We start from the raw sequence: 20,412 nt of genomic DNA, 5'->3' as shown, positions 1-20,412 counted from the left end.
GGAATTTTGAGTAAATTAAGAATAATGGTCAGGCTTTAAGAGTGTGATGAGTGCAACACTGATCTAAGGGGCTGAGACATGGGCAGAGAAGGTAGTGCAGTAGATGTTGGATGTAGCACAACTAAGAAAGATGAGATTAATATATGGAATCACAAAGCTGTACATTGAGGTGATAGAATCAGAGGTACTACAAAAATAGGTGTTGTGTGGGCCGCCAGAAGAGGAGGTACTGCTGGCCCACCACCAGAGGGCGCCCTGCCTGAAGTGCGGGCTTCAGGCACGAGAGGGCGCTGCCGCCACGGACACAGCCGGGGGGTGACAGCTGTCACTCATTATCTCTTGACAGCTGTCACCCATTCATGCTTCATCATCTCACTCCATAAAACCCGGACGTCATCTCCACCTCATTGCCGAGATATCGTCGAACCGTTCAGGTACTATTCTCAGCCTTAAAGTAAACTGTGTGTCAGTCTGAACTCTTTTTTGCAGCCGCTTTCCTGTGGTGTTTCTTATCTGAGAGACCGGCGTTTGGTGTGATCAGCGACGGCTTCGCTTCACACCTCTACCAGATAAGTGGGTAGACAGGAGCTGCACGAGTGTGTGTTAGAGGTGGAGGTGTAATTCCCACCGTTGTTGTTACTGGGTGTGCACACACCCATATCTTATTGTCTCTGATCCCTGCCAGCAGTACCAGATCGGCCTTCGAAGACGGTGGCCACCTGGGGACTCGGGACTTGGCGGCTCCAGTATTCTCCGGGTCCGGTGGCGGAGGAAATCGTGTGGTTCCGGTTCATCTCAGGACAGACGTCTTCTATCCTCGAGCCTGCCCACACGTCACCCTTGTGATTGACTGTCTGCAAAATTTCGCATTCGTCTGTGTTGTGCTCATTCACAACAGTAAAGTGTTCATATTCGACTCTTTCATTGTCCGTTCATTTACGCCCCCTGTTGTGGGTCTGTGTCACTACACTTTCACAACAATAGGACCAACACACAAAAATATACATAAATGTAGGATAAGGTGATTTAGACATGACAAAAGACGAGTAACATATTGGTTAAAATGAGAATGAAAGTACAAGGGAAGAGGTGGATGGCTAAAGTAAGATTTTGAAAGAAGGGGGATGAGCAGGAACAAAAAAATTACAACGTTTGAACATCAGGCTGCATAGAGAAATCTGACAAAAAAATATTAAGCCACATAACTGGATAAAGATGAATAGAAAGATGAGTTACTTTTAAGTGCACAGCAGGTCGAGTTTATTTTCTCTATTTTTTTAAATCACTTACCATGTAATTCAAACTGTTGCATTCACATATTAATCAACTCCAACTATACATTTATGTTTCACTAGCTTTGGTGCAACAGTAACAAACATAAGATATACTATATACTGTTCTGTGAATCGAGCGCCACCTGCTGATACAGTCAGTATTGCAACAACTCTGCTGGAGGCCCCGAGGCACCAGAAGAATGATGATCTGAATATTTAAATTACAAGAAAATTGAAAAATTTTAATTGAACAAGGCCTGCAACTTGTGACTATTTTTGCTGCCTACTAATCTGATTTATATATTATAAGTGTAATCAGTTGCACAATTAGAAGAATAATTTCCTGGATTTCCAGACAATGCTGCAAAGGTCTAAAAGTTCAACCACAACTATCACTTAGTAAATACAACATTATAAACTTCAATGTTTCTAAGTGGTGCTTGATTTTTAAGTTGGTAGTGAATGTACACAGTGTCAGGAGTGTATTACAAGATAACCAAAACATGAAGCTCATTTTTGTTCATACTGATTTGTTCAAGTGTACCTTATAAAGTGGTAACTCAGTGGAAAATGTTCAGTAATCAGTCAGGCTCAGAGTCCAGGACTATGGCAGGGAAACGTTGCCCTCCTTCTCCCAGCAGGGAGTACAAGTCTCTTAGCACACTGGGGTTGGAACTTCCAGGTCTGCTGAGTACACCTGAGAGCTGAGAGCTGGACAGAGTGTCCACCAGAGTCTGTGAAAAAAGAACAGCAGGAGAGATCGCGCCACTTGATGAACACAATAAGGTCTTTGCTGAGCTGTTCTACCAGGTACTTGAAGAATGCCACCCTTACCTCGAGAGCAATCTCATTCTGCAGCAGGGCCACCCTCATCCTCAGATTCTCCAGCTCCAGGAGCTGCTGCTCAGATGAGTAGGTGATTGTCACTGGCAGGGGTGCAGTAGCCATTCCATCTCCCCACTCATCCTTTGTTCTGGCAGAGCAAATGCATCCTCCCTCTGGCCTCCATCGATCCCATGCTTCCCACTCTGATGGAAAATAAAGTTATTTATAGAGTGCAAGCATGAGCAACCGTATCCTAAAATGTTTTTCCTGCTCTGTCGCCTCAGCTTTAAATAGCTAAGGCCTCGTCTAGCCACGTCAGAATGGACAGCTACTGTGACGGGTGAGGGGTTCTGTAGAGGCAAAGGAAAATACCCATCTGGTACTGAGGTTTCACTGCAGCTCTGTTTTCATTTTCCATATGCCAACAGAGAGAGGCTGCACTCCTATCTTATTAGGACACCTCAAGACTCCTAAACAACACATTTATCCAAGGGACACTAAAATTATTAAAAGATGATAAAAGCAAAACACAGTAATAAGCAACAGCAGTTTAGTGGCCTCCTGGAAATCTGCGATTACCAACACGGTTTCACAAACAACTCTATAGACCTGTCTGCTTGTATTTTATGTTATGGTCACTGTGCATGTTAAAAGATGCCAAATAATTAAATTGATTACATAGAGCAAAGTGGCAGCATGGTGGCATAGTGGTTAGCACTGCTGTCTCACAGGAAAATGGTCATGGGATCAATTCAACCTGGTCTTCTTGGTGTGGAGTTTACATATTCTACCCGTGTACACATGGGTTTCCTTTGGGTGCTCTCGCTCCCCCCACATCCAAAGAGATGCAGATTAGGTGAACTGGTGGCTCTAAGGCCCTGTCCACACAGACTCGAGTTCAGACGCATCTGTAAAAGTTTTGTATTATATTGGCTTTTCAGCACCGCTGGACTGATAGTATTGCACACCGGGCATTTGCCCGGTGGCCTGATGGCCTACTGGCCTGCGGATTTTTTTTTTTTTTTTTTACGAAGTAAAGCGAGCTGTGAGCTTTTCATCCGCGTTTTTTTTTTTTTGTAGCAGCTACGACTCGTCGTCACCTCTTAAAGCGCGGTGATAACAGCACACCTGCACTGAGCTTTACAGAGACATTTTTATGCTGTTTTTCCTCCTTTATTTAGAGCTGAGCCGCTCCGTACCTGCACGTTAAAACAGCTGATCCTCCGCGACGCGTCAACAACTAACACTATTTTCCACTCAAATGCACCTAAACTCTCTTTCTGGGGGCGCATGATGTGAAAACGCAATAAAACTTTCTGACCTGTAAATCTGGTCATGTTTTCTGCATAAATAAATGTTATCCATTCTTTGTGCTCAAACGCCAAAGCAGGGGCGAATCCAGATGGAATGGGGGCGTGGGGCAAGGATGTCCCCCCCCTCACAACACCCCTAGATTAAAGGTCCAGTTTTGAAGCCTTTTTTACTACAACTACTAATACTACTTAAAATAATAATAATTTCGACAAGTAAAATGTTTAGAGAAAATTTAAATGTTAGAAAAATGTTAGAAAGAATTTAATAGTTACATTTATTAACATTGTAGGTTAGAAATTACAAGTTTTACTGTTACAGTGCTGTCAACAGTTAAATATGACGTCAAGAAAGAGGTCTTTATTTTACTTTTTATAAAACAAGTATATATTTTCACTGAAGTCAAGAAAGGGTGACTATAAAGTGAGGCGGGGACCACTACGGCCATGATGGTAAGTGAAGGTTAACTTCAGCTATTAATTGATGAACAGCAACCTAACTTGTTCATAAATCAGACATCTGTGTGTGAGAGAGACATTCTGATCTTCTGGTCCAAAGTAAAGTGCTGTCTAACTGGGTCACTCAGATATGAATTAAGGTTGGATATTATTTTCGTTCGTGCTAACTCTGCCAGTCACGTAACCTAGCCTAGCAATGTAACCTGTGCAAATGGTGTGCATGGCTAGCTATCATGCTGCCGCCGCCAGGTTGTTTCTTTATTCTTTATTCTATTTGTGTGACGGTCGTGCGTCGGTCATACGAAGTATGCTGTTTTGCACAGTCTGTGGTGCGGTGGCATGGTATAACGGTGTCCCTGTCTAAAATATATTTTCCCAAGTCCTGGCATAATTTCACATACCTAACATTTTACTTTAAATTGAGAGTCATTCTCTAAGTTGATTAGCAACACAAATTGGTAATAAAAGAAATCCTTGATGTTACTTGTAGCTTGTAGTGAGGTAGACATCTGTCTCCATGTTGTGGCCTTTTTGTGTATTGCAGTTTCAAAAGTTCAACCTTTGTATCCAGTCATTGGTCCAGTCATCCAGTCATTTCTTGCTTTATATGATGAATTGTATCACACAAGTAATGATATATTATTTATAGTATAGCCTACAGTATTTCTATAACAAATGTTTTTATATAATTTCTATTTCTAAATTTAAGTAACAAGGCTGAATGAAATGACGGCTTATTATGTCTAAAAAGTAATGTTACCTACTGTCAATAGATCATACTTTTGATAAGCTTATTGTAACTGTATTTCAGGAGAACTTTTCATAATGCTTCTTATAGTGTTAAAATGTATGTGTCTCCTGGTGCACATTGATCGGTTAAGGGACCAAAAAAAAAAAAAAAAAAACCACACTGTCACAGCAGGCTTAATGTTTTTCCCTTTTGATACCTGGTGGTGGCCTGGTCTTGGTTAAAAATGCCCGGCCTGAAAAATTTCCCCAGTCCAGCCCTGCTTTTCAGCCACACAAAACCGGCGTTTCACAGGCCGAAACTGCGAGTTTTTGAAAACTGCTCCCAGAGTAGAAAAATGTGAAAACACCGCCTTCATGTGGACAAGTAATACGGAACTTTTCTGAAACAATGTCATAGCCTCACTTCTCTAAACTTAGCCACTCATAATGGATGATATGTTGTTGTTAACAGGGTAATTTAACATACTTTTTTTTTGTCTTGGTGGCTCCTTAATGAGATTTATTTCTGTCACAAGCAGAATGCTGAAGAGACGAAGGATGCCTGTGGTGAACCCTGTGACTGTTGTGACACAAATAAAAATAACTGCAGAAAAGACTTTCAGGTTGTATAAATTAAATATCTCCAAAACACAGATACTTAGATTTAATTATCAACCTTCCCAATCACTGACTTCTAAAATTCAATCAGACTGGAATTTGGAGTATACGAGGTCTATTAGAAAAGTATCCGACCTTATTATTTTTTTCAAAAACCATATGGATTTGAATAACGTGTGATTACATCAGACATGCTTGAATCCTCGTGGGCATGCGAGAGTTTTTTCACGCCTGTCGGTTACGTCATTCGCCTGTGGGCAGTCTTAGAGTGAGGAGTCGCCCACCCTCTCGTTGATTTTTTTCATTGTTTAGGAATGGCTCAGAGACTGCTGCTTTGTTTGATCAAAATTTTTTCAAAACTGTAAGGCACAACTGAGTGGACACCATTCGATAAATTCAGCTGGTTTTCGGTAAAAATTTTAACGGCTGATGAGAGATTTTGGTCTGGTAGTGTCGCCGTAAGGACGGCCCACGGCGCCTGACGGCGATCTGCGCTTCGAGACGGCAGCGTCTCGCCGTTTCAAGTTGAAAACTTCCACATTTCAGGCTCTGTTGACCCAGTAAGTCGTCAGAGAACAGAGAACTTTCAGAAGAAGTTGGCATGAGGAGTTTATTCGGACATTCCATTGTTAACGGACATTTTGTAATGAAAGAACGTGCGGGCAGAGTCGCATGTCTGGCCGGACCCGACCGCGGGGGGTCGTGACAGGAAAAACACCTCCGTTGGAAACCTTAACGGACAAGTTGGAACATGCCCAAGCTGTTAAACAATTTCTCAGTTACTCACTTGTTGAAAGCCATCAAAAGCCGCCTGAATTTTACAAATGGTTTTCAACACGGAGGTGTTTTTCCTGTCGCGGCGCACACAGATTCACCGAGTCGTCACGGAAACGACTCGGCGAATTTGCGCGCATGTCTTTCATTACAAAATGTCCTTAAACAGTGGAATGTCCGCATAAACTCCTCATGCCGGCCTCTTCTGAATCTTCTCTGTTCTCTCACGACATCCTGGGTCAACAGAGCCTTAAATTAGGATGATTTCAGCTTGAAACAGGCCGACGACGGTGCCTGGAAGCGCTGCAGGACGTCCCGCTCCGTGGGAAGTCCTTACAGCGACAGAAACACCCCATAATCTCTCATCAGCCGTTAAACTTTTCACCGAAAACCAGCTGAATTTCTCGAATAGTGTCCACTCGGACATTCCAGAAAAAGTTTGATAAAGCAACGCGCGCCATCTCAAGCAGCGTGTGAAACAAAGGAATTCAGCCGAGAGGGTGGGACCACATCTCACTCAAGGCCTGCCCACAGGGAAATGACGTCACCGACACGCGTGAAAAAACTCACGCATGCGCACGAGGGTTCAAGCATGATTGGTGTAATCGCATTTCAATCAAATCCATATAGTTATTTTTTTTATAAAACGGCCGGTTAGTTTTATAAGATACCTCGTATAGGGTATTTGGGGGTGAATATTCCAAAAGACTTATCAAAACTGTACGACATAAACCTGAATCCTCTTTGCCAGAAGATCAAAAGTGATATAAAAAGATGAGGTTTATTACCAATTTTTAATTTTGATTCTGGAGTGGATACAGTTAAAATGAACATTTTACCCAGGATCTTGTATTTATTTCAAACACTCCCAATTCCAATTAGTGACATGCAATTCAATAAATGGGATAAATTAATTTCTAGGTTCATTTGGCAGGGGAAGAGGCCAAGATTGAGGTTGAAGACTCTTCAATTGGCTAAGGAAAAGGGAGGCATTGCCATGCCATGTTTTAAGGATTACTATATAGCAGCACAATTTAAAACCCTGGTGTGTTGGTGCAATATTGATTATCAGGCCAGATGGAAAGAAATAGAAGCTAAAATTTCTGAAGATGGTCCAATTGAAGCCAGTTTAGGAGACAGAAGACTTATTAAAAGACAGATTCAACAAGGAAATCAATGGCTTAAATTGCCATTAAAATTATGGTTAAATTTTATTAAAAGAAACAAATTTTTTGATCAGGTGAGAATACTACGTTGGGCTTCCAATGACCCACATTTCGCACCAAATGGAATGGATAAGACGTACGGATCCTGGACAAGGAAGGGCCTAACTTCATACTGTACCTATTTTTCCAAGGAAACTTTGAGGGACTTCCAATCACTAAAAAGACAATTCCAGCTCAATAACAAGGATTTTTACAGATTTTTACAAATCCGCCATTATATCACAAGCTTTATACCAAAGAATAGCAATGTATTTGAGATGCCAATATTGAGGATTTTTATTAAGGCCTACCAGGGTGATTCTGGTCTAAAACTGATTTCAAGATTATACAAGGATTTCCAGGATATTAAAATGTAAACAAAGAATATATTAAACAAAAGTGGGAAATGGAAACAAATACCAAAATGACAACCGAACTTTGGTTCAAATACACTGCATTCCAATGGAGAAATTCCAATTCAGACTCCTTGAGATACTTTGGTTGGAAATGCCTTAGTAGATACTTTATTACACCGGTACAAAGCTCATACTACTCAGGTCTTTCCATTTGTTGGAGGAAATGTGGGGCTCAGGTAGCGAATCATTTACATTTGTTTTGGTTATGTCCCCTAATACAACATTTTTGGATGATTATTCAATCTGAAGTGTGTATAATGTTAAATGTACCATCACCCTTAAACTGGGACGAGATGCTATTTGGCCTTTTGCAGTCTGAGGACACAAATAAAGAGACAAAGTGTCTATTTGGAATTTTAAGTTTGGCAGCTCGGAAATTGATTACCAAAAACTGGCTAAAAACAAACTCTCCAACCCTGAATGATCGGCACAACATTGTCTATTCTATATACATAATGGAAAAAATCACTATGTCTAACAGACTTCAAAATGACAAATTTGAAAAAATATGGGCAAAATGGAAAGCATATGTAAAGATAAGAAAGCCAGAATTTGTATGATTCGTTAATATTTGTATATGGAATACTGTTATGGTCAAAACTGTACACCCTCAGTTAATGTTCGTGTTTTGTGCTGACATGCAAAAGAAAATTCTTTTAAAATAAAATAAAAAAAAAGACTTTCAGGTTTTAAAATAATTTTCTTCTTGTTGGTGGCAGGACAAAACAGCAGCTTCCACCAGTTCTGACTGTGAAAGGCAACCGGAGCAGACAAACACTGAGGTACTTCTTTAAAAACCATGCCTTTTATTCACAAGCAATTTCCACAATAAGAAATGGAATTATTTCTAGACGTAGTCTTCCAAAATAATGTCTTGTGTGGATAACAGTTTTCAGCAGACTGTAATGATGAATCCGGCTGAAAGGACGCAACAGATCAAATTAAAAGACTATATTTTCTCTGTGTGCTGCTTTGTAAAGTTCTTGCTTCTGCTGCTACACTGATTAGCTTCTTACACCAGTAATCCACAAGCCCCACAGCACACTCTCACAAGCGCCACTAGCTTAGCTTATGGCAAGCTAAAAGTGGATGCTCTCGTTTTGGCCGAGCTTCTAGCCAGTTTCTGGGTGTTCTGTGTTAGTACGCACTCACGGCTGATGTGCTTAATGAATTCCTGCGCAAAAAGTAGTTCCCAGATAATTGTGATCATTCCTGTGAGATAATGAGTATATATCATCTAAATTAATTATAAAATTTGCCAGTAATAAAATTATAAAGATAACTGAATAGTGGCCATAATAAATATTTATTTATTACGGCCACTGTTTCCAGTGCACGTTGGCCTCCACCAGGGCTGCCCTTTGTCACCGGTTCTGTTCATTATTTTTATGGACAGAATTTCTAGGCGCAGCCAGGGTGTAGAGGGGGTCTGGTTTGGGAACCGCAGAATCTCGTCTCTACTGTTTGCGGACAATGTGGTTCTGTTGGCTTCGTCAAATCAGGACCTTCAGCGTGCACTGGGGCGGTTTGCAGCCGAGTGTGAAGCGTCCGGGATGAAAATCAGCACCTCCAAATCCGAGGCCATGGTTCTCGACCGGAAAAAGGTGCTTTGCCCTCTTCAGGTCGGTGGAGTGTCCTTGCCTCAAGTGGAGGAGTTTAAGTATCTCGGGGTCTTGTTCACGAGTGAGGGACGGATGGAGCGTGAGATCAATAGACGGATCGGTGCAGCATCTGCAGTGATGCGGTCACTGTATCGGACCGTCGTGGTGAAGAGAGAGCTAAGCAGGGGGGCAAAGCTCTCGATTTACCGATCGATCTACGTTCTGATCCTCACCTATGGTCATGAGATTTGGCTCATGACCGAAAGAACGAGATCGCGAGTACAAGCGGCCGAGATCAGTTTCCTCCGCAGGGTGGCTGGGAGATAGGGTGAGGAGCTCAGTCACTCCTCCACGTCGAAAGGAGTCAGTTGAGGTGGCTCAGGCATCTTTTCCGGATGCCACCTGGACGCCTCGCTGGAGAGGTGTTCCGGGCACGTCCCATTGGGAGGAGGCCCCGGGAAGACCCAGGACACGCTGGAGGGACTACAACTCTCGGCTGGCTTGGGAAAGCCTTGGGGTTCCCCCGGAGGAGCTGGGGGAGGTGTATGTGGATCGGGAGGTCTGGGCGGCTTTGCTTGAGCTGCTGCCTCCACGATCCGACTCCGGATAAAGCGGAAGAAAATGGATGGATGGATAAATATTTAAGAAACTTAAACTTTATGAGCAACTTCGCCTGTTATCGCTCAAGAACATTGTAAACATTGACACAATGGAGTTTGATGCAGAAGAGTTCAGAAAGATACGATTGGAATGTTCTGATTACCATTTACAGTTGGCGATGAAAGACTTGGGTGTTTGTGTTAAAGTCAGAACAAGAAGCTACACTGAAAGAGCTCTATCTGGGAAGACACACATTCTGTATGTTGTTGCTCCAACGAGAGCGGCACCCTGAACACTTTGAAAAAGACAAAGATCGCATAGGGAATGTTGTGTTTCTGTGTGAGCAAGACCTAAATTGACCATAGGTGTGAATGCATTTGTCAGTCTACATGTGGCCCTGAGTCAGACTGGTGGCTTGTTCAGGGTGTACACCACCTCTTACCCAGTGACTGCTGTGAAAGGGTTCAGCTAATCCCTTAATGACCCTTAATCGGAATAAGCGGGTATACAAAATGAAGTGGAGGAAACCTAATTTTGAAAAACAATTCTACCAACTTAAATATTTTTTGATTGTTTGCGACTTTTTCTTACTTTTGAGTTTATTAAATTGCTAACTTTTGATTAATGCAAACTTTTTTTTTACGGATTAAGCGAGCACCACTGAAAAGTATAACGTCACAGCAACATAGCATGTGTGGTGATGGACAGGCCAAACATGAAAACAATTTATTTATGTGCTGAGGAGACTATTATGCATGCAGTCACAAATTATACAAACTGATAACCAAGAAAGACAATATACAAACAAAGAATTTTGGAAGACTGGAGTTCGGGATGTTTGTATTAAAATTTTAATGAACCTACTAAATTATTTGAGTTTACAGACATGATTAGTGGGTAGGATTTAATCTTTGATCCAAACTCCCAAACAGAAGGTGGCAGTAAGGAGCTTAATGTGAAGAAGACATTTACTCAAGTTGGTTTAAGTTAGGGCCCTGTCACACCTTGACAATATAGCCAGCGTATGCCGTCCATAGTAAAAACACTGGCATACGCAGGCGTACATCTAATAAATTATACAACTGTCACATCATGACGATTTAGCCAGGGTATGCTGCTACCCCATTTCCACCGAGTGGTCCGGGTCCGTACTGCACGCTATGATATATGTCAGAACAGTTAAGACTGGCTTGGTTTGCGTTTCCGCCATTGGCAGAACCATTTGGTTTGGCAGGTGGAACACGTAAATACTGACAAGCACATCATCGAGCGCACATACCCTCATACGTGGCGTCTCTTCTCCACATGGAGGCAAAACAGAGTAATTTAACATCATCTGATTTTTTTTTTTTGTGGGGGAGGTGATGGTCTCGTGGTTAAGCGTTGGCCTTCAGGCCAGAGGATCTTCAGTTCAAGACCCAACTACACCAGAAAATCACTAAGGGCCCTTGGGCAAGGTCCTTAATCCCGAAGTTGCTCCCAGTGTGAAGTGAGCGCCTTTGCATGGCAGCACCCTGACATCGGTGTGCGAGTGTGTCTGTGTGAATGGGTGAATACGAGGCATTATTGTAAAGCGCTTTGAGCTTCTCATGCAGATGGAAACCGCTATATAAATGGAGTCCATTTACCATTTTTATTTTTGTCTTGGTGGATCATCATGGGATTTATTTTCATTGCGTGGAGAATGCTGAAGAATCGACTGATGTCTGTGGTTAATGTTGACGTGAATGAATGAGGCGCTGTGACTCTTTCAAATTTTAAAATAAGCTAATTGTCTTGTTGTGGCGTAAAGTGCTAGTGTCGCAAACCAAATGGTCCCCTCTAAATTGGTCCGCCCTGCCTTCACTGTGCATGCGTATGAGACTGACTGAGTCTGACTCTCTACACTCAAAGCAATCAAGGGGAATAATGTAATTATTCACCATCAGATGACAAAATAAAACTCTTAAATCATTCTAAAGTCAGTTTTAAGCAGAAACGAGGCAGTTTTAAGCAGAAACGCTCCAAAATGACGTAGGTGCGACGTCTGATCGCTTCCCCATCTTTTATTATGAAATAATGCTGAATTTATGTGTGAATGATTGTTGTACAAAAGCTTCAAACATCTGAGATAGATATATGGACAAAATACATTATATGTATGTAATGGATTAGTTACAGTCAGGAGGCACTGAACGATCGACGGGGAATCCTGAATCAGGACCTGCCTCATTTAATGACAGAGTCAAAACTTCATCTGAAAACAAGAAACGTCTGCCCTGGCAGCATGGTGAATTAGTGGCTAGCACTGTTGCGTCGTAGCAAGAAAGTCATGGGTTTGATTCCTACATGTGGCCTTTCTGTGCAAAGTTTGCATGTTCTCCCTGTGTTTGCGTGGGTTTCCTCTGGGTGCTCGGGTTCCTCCCACGTTTAAAGAAAATTTTATAATTGTCCAGGCCTCCCTTGCAAGAGGTCTCATTCTCAATGGGACTAACCCAGCTAAATTAAACTGTGGGCATTATGTGCCTTAAAAAGATTACATTTGAACGAGTTGCTCTTTTTTCTAAATCCGCTGCAGAGTGGTACCTTAAAATCCTAAAGCCTGATTTATGCTTCTACAATTCTGTAGTTCTGTGGCCATGCAATGCCACTGACATGCACATTAATAGTTTACAATTCTCCATCGTGTCTTTATGCAATTTGCTGCAGGAACAGTGGCTTTTTCTGGATTCATGTGTCCCTCAAGGAGCTTCTTTATACAATCATCCATCTCCAAACCAAAGGTAAGGTGTTCAATTTCCTCCATGAATTGTGTGTCATTTGAGCATCTTATTCCGACTCCATGTTGTGAAGTTGGTCATATTTGCGAACTTTTCTGCCAAACGTGATCAAAATGAAATCAGGGTGCGCACTGCAAAAACTTTTAAAATATGACAGGAGAGGAAGGAGTGAAACCAGAAAAGTGACAAATCACAGCCCTTTGCAGTCTTAGCTTTAGTAGGTGGGCTGGTTCGCAGCTCCGCAGAGGGGCTGTGATCTAAATCTCTTTGGTTTGCCACACCCAGGGATATGTGTGAAACTTACCACCATATTACAATGCAGGCAACAAGCAGCATTTTGTTAATAATCACTGGCCTTGATTTGCACCCTGCCTCACTTAGACACTGGGTCTGAGCAGTTTGAAAAAAATAAATGGATGGGCTTTTAATCATGCAAATGCAGTACCCACTTTCCCCGAACCACGAGTGTCCATGCTGAACCTCATTTCGTACTTCTGTTACTGGGCACATCCAGACTGCTCTGTCTGATACATGCAAGGGGTTTTAAATGAAAATGCATTGCAATAGGACAGAATGTTCTGCCCGATGTGAGCGAAGATCCCTTATACAAAATGTGTTATATACAGTGTTTATGACATGGAAAACCATACAAAAGCATTTGGACTTTTGTTTTTGAATATCCGGTTTATACGATGACGGCCTGTATGTGACTTGCGCCACATACAGTCCTGTGGCAGTGCAAGGTAGGTAAGGCGACCTACCTCGTTTCACTTGAGCTGCCAGTTTTTGGACCTTTGCTGATGTCATCTGCAGTCGTTCATGGGACTTGTTTTCCTCATCATCTATCCAGAAATGTGTTGTAATTCAAAATCAGTTTCTAAAACCACTGACAACATTATTACACAGCAAAGTGAAATTGTTTAATTGAAATCCACGATAATTACCCTCATGTTTGCAATCACTGTAATTAGTATGATTACAAATGCATAAATTTCTCTGCCTTCAGAGGCCTGAGCATCGACAGTTGATGCTAATCTATCTCTGCATCTCAGAAAGTAAGCTGCTGCCAGCTCCCCATGCTGTTTCTTTCCAAATTATCATTCTCTCAACCCACACACTTATGTCATCTCCCTACACGCCTAATTTTGTGTGCTTGTGTGTGTAACCCTGTTTAAATTCTTACCCAGCTCTCTGCATGTTTCTGAGGTCTGGTTGGCCAGAAAAGTCTCAGTCTGGCAGTACCGAGTGAGGTCATGCCCCTGGTGAGTCAGCCTACTGACCAGAACCCTGGTCTGATCTGGGCTACCACGAGGCCAATCCTTGGGGAACTATAAGTACTGGGGTCAAAGAAAACATGCTGGTGATCAAGACTGTTGATGTCAATACAAATGAATTAATGAATTTCACATTGTTAACTTATTTAGTTCTAAAATGTACAGAACATGTTCCTAGCTGAAGGTGTGACTGTGATGCAACAGACAAAAGTTGCACTGTGATGAGTTTTTCGAATCACAACCTCTATCAGAGTTGTCATGGGTGTCTTGGTAGCTTCCCTCAATGGTCTGCTTATTGCACAGTCAGCCACCTTTTGAGAAGTATGCACTCCAGATAGATTTACCATACAGTATTATACTGTGCGCATTTCTTAATGATTAATGGAAATGAAGTACAAGAGATATTCAGTGACTTGGAAATGTTCACGTATCATCCCCTGAATTATCAAAAGGAAACTAGCTGTGAACAGGTAAGGGAGTCAGAGATTTTATCCATAAATGCCATGGCTGATTCTGTTTATCAATCCAGTTCTTTTTCTGTTTCCTTAATGACAGCTGATCAATTTCTCTACCGAAATATCTGGACCTACACAAGTTTTCAGGATTACTGTGGCTGTTTTTCCCCCATTTTTTCATGTTGTTGGCTGGTTCTTGGTATTTGTTTTTGTTTTGTTTTTTTACATGTGGTGTGGGAATTCACACCACATGTACAAGCTTAACATAGTCCACCAAGGATAAACACCAAAAGCCTTCTTTGTTTCACCAGGAAGTAAGAAAGGATACTTCAGCTCTCATTCTCTCCATGAAATGACTCCTCCCAGGTGCAGGTTTCCTTTGCGCAGCCATCACTTTCTCCCACAACCTAATGATACCATGGAGAAATAAACTAAAGCATAAGAAAATAGAACATTCTCACAAAAATACTGCCATTTATGACAAAGACTTACACAGAAGCTACCTGCTTTGTTTGTTCCTCAGGGATTTCCATTTTGCCGTCTGCTCAAAAGGTATCCTACCATCAAGCAAACACAGAATACTCTAATATCAACAAAAACAACTGAGTGACAAGGTGTAGTTATTTTCACGGATCACTTGAGTAAAATTATACCCATTCTGTTGAGGGAAACTCTGAGCTCCAGTCTCATCGGCGGCTGAAACTGTGTTATTTGACAGAAGTATGGAAACAGTAGACGCTTTCTCGTCCTGACTCGGCACACTGTTGCAAACATTCTTGTGCTTTGGGTGGAACACAGGAAACTGGCTGTGACCAGATGAGCCAGAATTTGAGACCGCCTGGCGTTTCTTCCTTGCTGCATGGCGAAGAACAATCTCAGTTGATGAGATGGGATGCTTCTGGATTAGGTTACAATTAACTGCAGCTTTCCCATGATGGTAGCCAGCTGCAGCTTTTGAGCCTGACGTGGAGAATACTGGTTTTTCATGCTTTGTGTGTTTTCTGATAAGACTATTAGATTTTGAGGCTGATCTAACATTTTCCTGGTTCCCTTTAGAGGATACTGTGGCATGTGGAATGTCTTTGGATGTGACAGCTCTGCCATCTTTTTCATTTTCAGGTGCAAACTGTTTGTTTCCATCAGCCACTTTTTTAGATGTTCCAATACCAGTGCGCACTGCAAGAGCGTTTTCCAGTGCTTGTTCAAGCAATTCGATTTCTTCTTTATCCTGTGGTGAAGCATCTGTAACTGAATAAATCAGAATACAAACATGCAATTGAAGTAAAAATATAGCATTACGAATGACTGCTCTCCTTAATCTTTTGATGCCCATTAGCCAAATTAAAAATTTTTAACCTCCTTAATAATAATAATAATAATAATAATCAATACCTGTAGCTGCACTATCTGAACATTCTGGGTTTTCAGAGACTTTCCTGGGCTGTTGTCTTCTGCAGAAAATAGCAAGAACAATAAACACAAAAGATAATAGGTGAATTATTTGCACTTGGCAGTGTAGTTGCTTGTTGCACTCAGATGGAAAAGTGACTTTTGATGTTCCCACATTCCATGTAGCAGAGGCTTATCCAGGGGCAGGGCCACAGGGGCACTGGCCACAGCTGAAATCTGATTGGCTCATGAAGTGGCCCTGTCCTCTCAAAAACACAAATAAATTTGTAAATTTACTGTGTGATTCCCAGTCCAGACCAGTAGGTGCTGCCAACACATCTTTAAGATCGATGCTTTCCACAGTAAAACAAGAAAAACTGTCAAAAATATCACAAGAAGACTTGGCCAAAGGATATGGGTGTGTCCCAATTCAGGGGCCACATCCTTCGAAGGCTGCATTCGTCGACTGCATGAGCCAGTGTTTCAACTAGACTGGTGGTTTTCAAACTGTGGGGTGTGCTCCCATTGGGGGGGTGCTAGCATTCTTCGGGGAGGGGGGGGGGGTGTAACTGTAAACAGTGTTAACAAACAAACAACAAAAAAAAAAGGGTAAAAAAGTAAAAAGAAAACATTGTTAGCTAACATGCCAGGAGCAAAACTAATGCATTTTTAGTGTATAAATCTACCAGTGAGAAGACAGAATTTGGGGCAATCAAAAGAAGAAGAAAGTAGAGGACGATCTTCATTTGTACCTCTCCACAGTGCATCACCGCATCAGCCACCTGTGTGCGTCAAAGACCCAGACTCATTGCTCACACTAAATAAGAGGTGAAACTAGATGAGAAACTAAATATGTATAAACGATTAATTAAAATTATTTATGTTAAAATTTGTTAGTTATGTCAGGCACGTAAAAACACATAGAGATGTTTTAATGTTAAAAAAAACAATGTTTAAAATATGACAAAAGGTAACAATAGAATAGAAACTTTTTTGGAAACATTTAAAATGTTTGAAAAGGGTGTAAAATGTGTGAAAGAATAGAAAGTTCTTGAAAACATGTTTAAAATGTTTACAAAGGCTGTAAAATGTGTATATGCATAGGCAATTCCATAAAAACAAATATATTTAAAATGTGTTTAACATGTATAAAAGAATAAAAAGAAACACACGAAGATGTTAAAATTGTGTGTATGTGTGTTGGTAGGGGGCAGCACCCCTGAACTAGACTGTCTCATTTTGGAATGCAGCAGTCAAATGCAACCTTCTTTTCCCTGTGAGTTGTTTTTTCCCCCCCAAGAGAAAATTCTGGGTAAACTGAAGAAGGAAAAAAGGGGCCAATTTCAGGCTCCATATGTGTAATTATAAATAAGTAATGTTTATACGTAAAATATTAATAAGTACTGATCAATTATTACCATACTACAGGTTACGCCCACTACACCAGCTTGTTGTGTGCAGCTGTCAAGGTTGACACATGACAGGGGGTAGAGCAAGGGTAAACTAAAAACGTAATCACAAAATGCTCCGTTTGCATGCGCCGGTTTTAGAAGGCCAGATCTTCATAGAATACAGCCTTCATAGGTTGCAGCCCCTGAATTGAGACGTAGCCTATACGTTTCTTATACCTAAACCACACAAATGGACACAAAGGGCTTGAATAAGGAGCTATTTTCTTACTATATAATACATCTCTTCTTGAATCTCAAACTGTAGCCAATGGCAAAGGAGTGACTGGTGAAATCTGTACACCCTATGTAAAAGGGTATTGTGCATGGATGTTGGACATTGTCCCACTGAGTAAAAATACCCCCTTAATGGCCCGATTTCAAAAAATCTTTGATCCACTACTGCTGTAGTGTTAAAATGACAACAATTTTGAATGGTATTTAGAACTTTAGAAGTATTTAATCATACAAAACAGGAAAACACATTGTTTCAAAACTGGCATAGCAGTTTGCATTATTTCCTGGCAAATACGTGGTACACCTGGGTACAGCCTTGCCAAACATATATATACCCCAGGGCATATTTTAGTCTAAAACAGAATATAATCCTCTAGTCCAGATTATACCCTTTATTATGTTTTATGATTGTTTCCATCATCATTTAAAAAAAACATGTTACTGCCACACTGAAGATCAACATCAACAACAGTTGCTTAGGTCACAAGTGTATGACGTTCTGTATGATATACAAGTCTTTTGTATAGTTACCTATGACAACAAAGTTGAAGGAGATTATATTTTCACCCGTTTGCATGTTTGTTAGTTTGTCTGTTTGTGAACAGCCTGGGGCCCATAATTTTTCATATATTATGAAACTTTTACTGAAAATTCATATCCTGATAGGCAAAAGCTGATTCAATTTTCAAGGTCATAGTTCAAAGTCAGGAAAAATCTTGCAAAAATCCCTATCTTTGGCAATGAATTCATTTTCAAAAATGTATAACTCTTGTCAAAAAAGATCAAATTTCTTTCATATTTAAGAGCGTTATGTAGGATGGTATCCTTTATCGACTCACAAAGTTTGGTCCAGATTACAGATTTTGTAGCCATTTAAATTTAACATTGAAAACCCCATTTAATGTATATTATATATTATATATCTTAATCAAACATGCCCCAATCACTCTCATATTTGAAAGTGAGGTACAGACTGGCACTCAGTATCGCCTACCAAAGTTTGATCCAGATATGATCCGGACTGTGGATTTTGTGGACATTTGAATTTAATATTGAAAAGCCAATTTGCTGTACATTTTGAATTATATCTCAATCAAAAGTGCCTCAATCACTCTCATTTTTTTGTTATGGATTTAGGTCAATTTTATGCCTTTTGTCTATCTTCCAGTTATCAGTTGGGAACCAAGTGCCAAAAAGTGACAAATTGTGCATAGCAGAGATAAACAATGTTCTGTGAAAATGATCTGAAAAAGTATTCAGAAACCAAAAAAGCAAAAAAAAAAAAAAAAACAAAAAAAAAAAAAAAAAAAAAAAAACCTGCCAACACCACAAAAAACTTAAATTGAAGTGCATGAACTAAATACATAGTCCTGACATTTGATCACATCTAAATTATCTTATGAAAAGACACTTCTAACAGGATTTTGACCATGAAAACCTTTTCCAATGTAAAATTTTGTGAAATTGGAAACTAGTGTTGGTGGAGGTTTGCGCTCTACAAGCACGGTGCTCTAGTTTCAATATGATTTCCATGCTGTGCCAGTAACCTGGTAAAATAATAAATATAAAAATGCATTCAGTGAATGCAAACTGTCAGCAGCATGTCAAATAAAATCCAAATAATAAAATCAAAATTTAATCCCTTATTATATATGTGTCTGTGTGTGTGTGTGTGTGTGTGTGGGGGGGGGGGGGGGGGGGGGGTAATGTAATCTGGCCTGGGAGTATGAAACAGTAATAATAACTTGGGGTATAAACTAGATGACCAGAGAATATACCCAGAGAACAAGACAGGCCAGTTCGCCCACTTTAACCCTGTGTACAGTTGGGAAATTCATACAATGACAGCAAAATCTGGTCATATTTTATTTCACCATTAAAAATCTGCACATATTGTAATTCCATTACCACAGAATTACCCTTTCTGGACAAGGGGTATACACACAGAGGTTTGAGCGTGTTAAATTAAAATAACTGTCTATAAGAAAGACTATAGGTTAAAGCATGATGTTGTTCGAAGGAACCCATAAACCACCTTGACACTTGCATGAACCTGATCCCCTGAGTAAATTCTGCGTAAACTGTGCGAGGCCCTGCGTGCAATGACACACACTGACATGCACTTTCACAAATAGGTTGCACAATGTTCACAACTAGTTCACGCAAGCAGCATAAAAGCGGTCTCGCACAGTTTATGAAGAGTTTACTCAATGGCATGCAAGATTGCGTGCCAGTGCTGGGATCGAACTCATGCAAGTGTCAACTGGCTGTAGTGACTTTAACAACATCAAGCAGTGCTACAGGACTTACTAATGTTTTATTTGTACCATTAGATAAAAAGAACACATTAATAACTTGAGATGGAAAAAATGAAAAAAAAAAAATTACAATTTTTTGATGGTCTAAAATTTGGGAGATAAAGAGAGATTGCAGATGTTTTGAATTACTTTGAGTGGAAGCTGTCATTTCAACTCATTAACAGATACTCAAAATATTACTTTGGAAAAATATTTCAAAACAAAATTATTGGCGTTGACACTTTCAGAAGGTGAAAAGGCACTGCTGGGATTCGAACCCAGGATCTCCTGTTTACTAGACAGGCGCTTTAACCAACTAAGCCACAGCGCCTGTGGCATAACGTCGTATACACATTGAGGAGTGAACGGGTACAGCGACAATTTAATGATAACATTTAAATGCACAATATATTTGTTTTTAACGATAACTTTGTGTACTTACACAGTCTGTAATACTTCTCTGTAGAGGCGAATACATTCGTTAATTTTTGCTTGTTCGGTTTTATATGCTCTAACTGTTTGTTCGACCACACTCAACAGAGACATGCTGCTTGTGTAGAACTATCGAAGCAGAGTTTATTAATTAAACTGAAGTCACACTAGACAGCGTTAAATCGGCGAGCTCATCTAGCTAATGCTAAGCTAACATAAACAAAACTTTGTTCACTTCCTCTCAGAACTGACCATTACCGCCTTACCGCGCCACTTTCTTTTCTTCTCGCGAGAGGTGTTGCGGCTGCCA

The 20,412-nt window shown here is 40.7% G+C and overlaps 1 protein-coding gene and 1 non-coding gene across 3 annotated transcripts; both read right to left on the bottom strand.

Moving 5' to 3' along the window:
- Positions 1-1,236: 1,236 nt before the first annotated feature.
- Positions 1,237-20,326, bottom strand: LOC117527460. Of its 2 annotated transcripts, none has more exons than XM_034189817.1 (9): positions 20,113-20,326; positions 15,692-15,750; positions 14,953-15,547; positions 14,803-14,856; positions 14,628-14,706; positions 13,754-13,898; positions 13,332-13,412; positions 2,109-2,302; positions 1,237-2,008 (listed from the first exon to the last, which is right to left on the bottom strand). In XM_034189817.1, exons 1-9 carry the CDS (start codon positions 20,214-20,216, stop codon positions 1,856-1,858), a joined length of 1,464 nt encoding a protein of 487 aa, XP_034045708.1. In that variant the 5' UTR covers positions 20,217-20,326; the 3' UTR covers positions 1,237-1,855. The 2 variants fall into 2 exon arrangements, with proteins under 2 accessions (XP_034045708.1, XP_034045709.1); XM_034189818.1 differs by having other exon boundaries at positions 14,953-15,541.
- Positions 19,928-20,001, bottom strand: trnat-agu. Its single transcript has one exon. It is a non-coding gene; the product is annotated as a tRNA-Thr (tRNA).
- Positions 20,327-20,412: the final 86 nt, after the last annotated feature.

This window comes from Thalassophryne amazonica, chromosome 16 (genome assembly GCF_902500255.1).
Source record: "Thalassophryne amazonica chromosome 16, fThaAma1.1, whole genome shotgun sequence".
Classification (NCBI taxonomy): domain Eukaryota; kingdom Metazoa; phylum Chordata; class Actinopteri; order Batrachoidiformes; family Batrachoididae; genus Thalassophryne; species Thalassophryne amazonica.
This window is presented reverse-complemented; position numbering and strand designations above follow the sequence as displayed.

Excerpts from the sequence above, each read along its gene's own strand:
- LOC117527460 (XM_034189817.1), bottom strand. The coding sequence starts at position 20,216 with ATGTCTCTGTTGAGTGTGGTCGAACAAACAGTTAGAGCATATAAAACC. Across the intron at positions 15,548-15,691 it reads TTCAGATAGTGCAGCTACAG|TTACAGATGCTTCACCACAG; the intron begins GTATTGATTATT and ends TGATTTATTCAG. Across the intron at positions 2,303-13,331 it reads GGCAGCTCAAGTGAAACGAG|AGTGGGAAGCATGGGATCGA; the intron begins GTAGGTCGCCTT and ends ATTTTCCATCAG.